The sequence below is a fragment of the Lipotes vexillifer genome, unplaced genomic scaffold (genome assembly GCF_000442215.2).
Source record: "Lipotes vexillifer unplaced genomic scaffold, Lipotes_vexillifer_v1.1 scaffold740, whole genome shotgun sequence".
Lineage (NCBI taxonomy): Eukaryota > Metazoa > Chordata > Mammalia > Artiodactyla > Lipotidae > Lipotes > Lipotes vexillifer.
In genome coordinates, this window is record NW_006778610.1 from 2,365,415 (window position 1) to 2,369,917 (window position 4,503).

Genomic DNA, 4,503 nt, shown 5'->3' on the forward strand with positions numbered 1-4,503 from the left:
GAAAGAGTGGAAGTGTCTTATAAAACTAAACACACAATTACCATATGACCCAGCAATCGCACTCTTAGGCATTTATCCCAGAGAAATGAAAACTTATAGTCACATAAAACATATTCATGAATGTTCATTGCAGCTTTATTTGTAATAGCCGAAACTGAAAATACCCAGATGTCCTTCAAGGAGTGAATGGTTAAACGAAATGTCATATTTACACCAGGAGGTACTGTTCAGCAATAAAAAGGAACTAAGAATTGATACATGTAACAACTTGAATGGATTTCAAAGGAATTATTCTGAGTTTTAAAAAAGGCAATCTCAAAATGTCATATACTGCATGATTCCATTTATACAACATTCTTGAAATGACAAAATTACAGAGATGGAAAACAGATCTGTAGTTGCCAGGAGTTAGGGAGGGAGAGTGGGGAAGGTGGCTGGGGCTATAAAAGGGTGGCAGGAGGGATCTTAGTGATAGAACTGTTCTGTATCTTCACTCTGGTGGTGATTACATGCATCTATCCCTGTAATAAAGGCACACACACACACACACACACACACGCACACACGCACACACACATGCACACACACAAATGAATACATGTAAAAGTAATGAAGTCTGTATAAGATTGGTGGATGGTACCAATGGTTAATTTTGCAGTTGTGATATTGTCTGTAGTTATGTGAGATGTTACCACTGGGGGACACTGGGTATAGGGTGGAAGGGATTTCTATTATTTCTTATAATTGCATATGGGCCTACAGTGATCTCAACATTAAAAGTTTTTTAAAAACAGTTTTTATAAAAGCTGTGGCTTTTATTTGCAAGGTGCAGGCTTTATTCACAGAAGAATTTGCCATTTCTAGGGGCCAAACTTGGGATTCTTAGAGCATTCCATTTTTACTAAGGAATGGGGGGAGGGGATAAAAGATATGACTTAGGCTTGGTTTCTTGCTACATAGGGAGGAATTTAAAAGGCTTGGAGAGAGCAAAGAAAGTAGAATAGAGTAAGAAGCAATGTCTCTGAGAGGGGCTTAAACCCTCAGAGGAGGCAACAGAAACCAGACAGCTTTGAGGACATGTCAGCAGAATATATGCTATTCTTCCTGCCTGAAACCCTTGAGGTGGGCGCCCTGAAGACAACCTTCATCAACTTTGGGTGGTCACAACAAGGCAGGCACAGTGGTCTGTGGAAGAAGAATATGCAGAGAGGGCCTGGCATAAACACTCCTAGCCTCTGGCGCCCATGGGACATGGAGGAGCCTAGAAAGTTCCCCCAACACCCTTTGAGAGGGTCAAGTGAGTTATCTAGTAATGAAGAATTAGCCTGCCCACTAGGGATCAGCAAGGGGCACCACAGCCTGTAGTAGAGGTAATACGCACCCCATCTCAGAGAATCAGCAGAGCCAGTGAGAGATGAATGGGAGGTGAGGTCAGCCAAGCTCCCTGCGTGCAATAACCATGCCATGTTCCTGGCAGGGTAGGTTGACCATTTGAACACCAGGCACAGGCAACTCACAGCGGCTTGTACCCAATGACTAAACTGCCAAAGACTACAGCAGGAGGCCAGTGGGTGCACACAGCCTTCCACAAGCCCGGAAAAGCCCTTTCTAACACCCACTGACACTCAGGGGGAAGAGCAGGGGGGAAATGGTGATGTCACTTGAAGCCTGAAATTATCTGAAGGAAAAAATAAGCGTGAACAAGCTAAGTCCAATTAAAAGAAAATTAAGAAAGTTATATTTCTTCACATTCAAGTCATTATGCCAAAACTTGACTACCTGAATGACAAAGAAGAGGTGAACATGGAGGCCCTCTATCCCTGGTCTTTGGCCCTAAGGCATTTGTACCTTTACTTTGAGGGAGAAAGAATGGCTCCACGGACATCACTGTGCTCACTTGGAATCAATGCGCCCTCCCTAAATAATTCAGGGAACACCTCGTGACTGTCAACCACATTGTCTGAAGCTGTCCCCAGACATGTTATAATGAATGTTTTCGTTTGTATTTTCTTTTCTAAATTAACCATTTAGAAACGCATATGAGCAGAATCAATTAAGTGGTAAGAACACAGTAATTACCCATGTTGGCACCTTTCTTTGGCAACGAAGCTGCACATTTCAGCTAATTATTTCCTAATCGGTAATATTTATCTTGGCTCTGGTCTCCCAGTCTCTCCTCCTCACGGCAGCGGGAGGTGTCGCCTGCTGATGCTCACCTGCTTGGACACCTTGGCCCAGGTTTTCTTCAGCCGGTAGATGGCACTTCTGTTTAAGGCTGAGGTGATCTCCAGCACGCCGTTGTAGTTGTGCAGGCACCGGCAGATATCCGCCACGGCCACCCACTTCTCAATTGCGTTGGCTCGGGAGCTGACATCCGCATAATTCATGATCTGGGAGGCCACCAGGTTACTCATCTGAGACAATGGAAAAGCCAAGAGAGGCCAGCTAAGAGCCAAAGCAATTCATGCAGGCACGATACCTGAATTACCTACAGAAATGTCAGCAAAGCAGGTATCGAGGGATGCGAGATCATGGTCCATTTAGATATCAACCTTCTGAAGAAACTAAAGTCTGTAATGATAACAATAACAACACATGAATGAACACCTGCTCATCCTGAGTGAAGAGACGGGTTGTTTGGGATCAGCTTGCTGGGGGAAGAGGTGATTTTGCTAATCAGTAATTTTGATGAAGGAGTCATTTCCAATAATTATTGAGAGAATGGCAGAGAATGAGCTAACCCCTGAGGAATGGCAACCTTTGCAGATCAGGGGTTTCACTTCTTGGGGCCTCTCCCAATGTTCCTTGGGTCCCAACAGTGTGGGGATGTTCACTCTAGGAAGCCTCAGTTATCACAAAGAAAACACATTTCCTCCCAATCAAATCAAACTCTAACCTACCAACTCTCAAACCAGAAACGCTTAGGTGCAAAAGAGAGAACATTTTCATCTTCTCATCTTGCTGAATTTTCTTTCCACCAGCAATTAAAGGGACCTATAGTTTCAAGGCTAAGCACTGTAATTCTATTAGTTAAAGCCAAGAGAAAAAGAGGCAGCTTAAGAAGCTCAACACTTAGAATATGGAAAGGAAAAGACTAGAACAGGATTGATTACTAATAAAGGGAACCTGGGGTCCATAATCTTATATCCATACACTAAATCTGATGAGTATACCAATTCTTTGATAATTTCATAGGTATTTTAAATCTCACAGGGCCTCAGAACTATCATTGTGCATATTTATTGAAGAAATTATTTTGTACTGAGCACCTAGTAAGGACCATTCTTTTAGGTTGTGGGAACAGGAAAAATAAATAAATCAGTCTCCCTGAACTTAAGGCACTGAGCCTGGTTAGGTGGGAAGGTGAGGAGAGGCAGGCAGAAACAAGTAAATACCACAAAGCGAAATGCAAAGCTAGGGCTGTGTGGGGGGTGGAGCTTGAGAAATAGAGGCAGCATGAGGCAGGTGGCCTAGTACAGAGGAGAGAGATCGTGCCTGCGCTGAACCCCGAAGGGTGAGGAGAAGCTAGCTACTGCTTCCCATCAAAGTAGAAGACTGTCTGCAAAGGGACAGAGGGGGAAGGCGTGTTGGCATGGAGGATCTGGCAGCTGTCTGAGGAGCACGGGGGTTGGTGAGAGACAAGGATGACAGGAGGCGGGGCTCCTGTAGGCCAGGTTGAGCGGCTGGGGCCGTATTGTGAAGGTGAGAGGAAGCCACTGACAAAATTTCATCAAAGAGATATAATTAGATGGGCCTCTGAGAGAAGTTATTTCCGTGACACTGTGTGAAGAAAGGGTTGGGTGGCAGTGAGATGGGGGTGGGGAGATAGTGAGTTAGGAGCTCCTGGAGAAAAGGATGAAAGGCCAAATCAAGATTATGGCAGTGGGAAGGGAGGAAAAAAGAAGAGTCTGAGACGTGTAGATTTAGGGTTCACTGACGTGTTGAGGGGTGAGCAAGGTGGGGAAAGGAGACGGAGGGGCCGAAGATGACCCCTAGATTATTCCGTGCTTGGTTGAGTGAGTGGCTGGTGGGGCCGTTACCCAAGACCAAGAACAGAGAATAAGATGAAGCAGCAGGCTTGGTGGGTCTGGGAGGTGATGATGATGAGTTCCATTTGCAATCTGGACACAGTGCAAGTGGCCACCCAAGTAGAGACATGTGGGTATGGAGCCTGGGACTGAACCTCTGATTGGAGTGTCCATTTCATCCCAAGTGTATGTACAGCACAGGCCAAAGAGAAAGAAAAAATAAAAGGTTTATTGTGCACAGAAGGGGCTCTGCTTCTCAAAGAGTGGCCCAGACAGGTCATGTGTCCTGTCCTTCAGGAAGCAGTGGCATTTGATGCTTGTTATGTAATAACATCTATCCCACACGTACCCTCAGCAAAGCACTGTCTTGGGAATTTGCACTGTTGTTTTGTATTTTGATTCTGGATGACATTAATTTACCTACGGGTTTCCTGGTAGTCTTTTTTTTTTTTTTTTTTTTTTTTTTTAAACTTTT

The 4,503-nt window shown here is 44.5% G+C and overlaps 1 protein-coding gene across 1 annotated transcript in view; it reads right to left on the reverse strand.

Moving 5' to 3' along the window:
• RASGRF2 (Ras protein specific guanine nucleotide releasing factor 2) overlaps positions 1-4,503 on the reverse strand; it is a 230,889-nt gene that overhangs the window by 6,886 nt on the left and 219,500 nt on the right. The window contains exon 23 of the mRNA XM_007451722.1: positions 2,217-2,414. Within this exon, the coding sequence (XP_007451784.1) occupies positions 2,217-2,414 (198 nt within the window). The remainder of the gene's footprint in view (positions 1-2,216; positions 2,415-4,503) is intronic.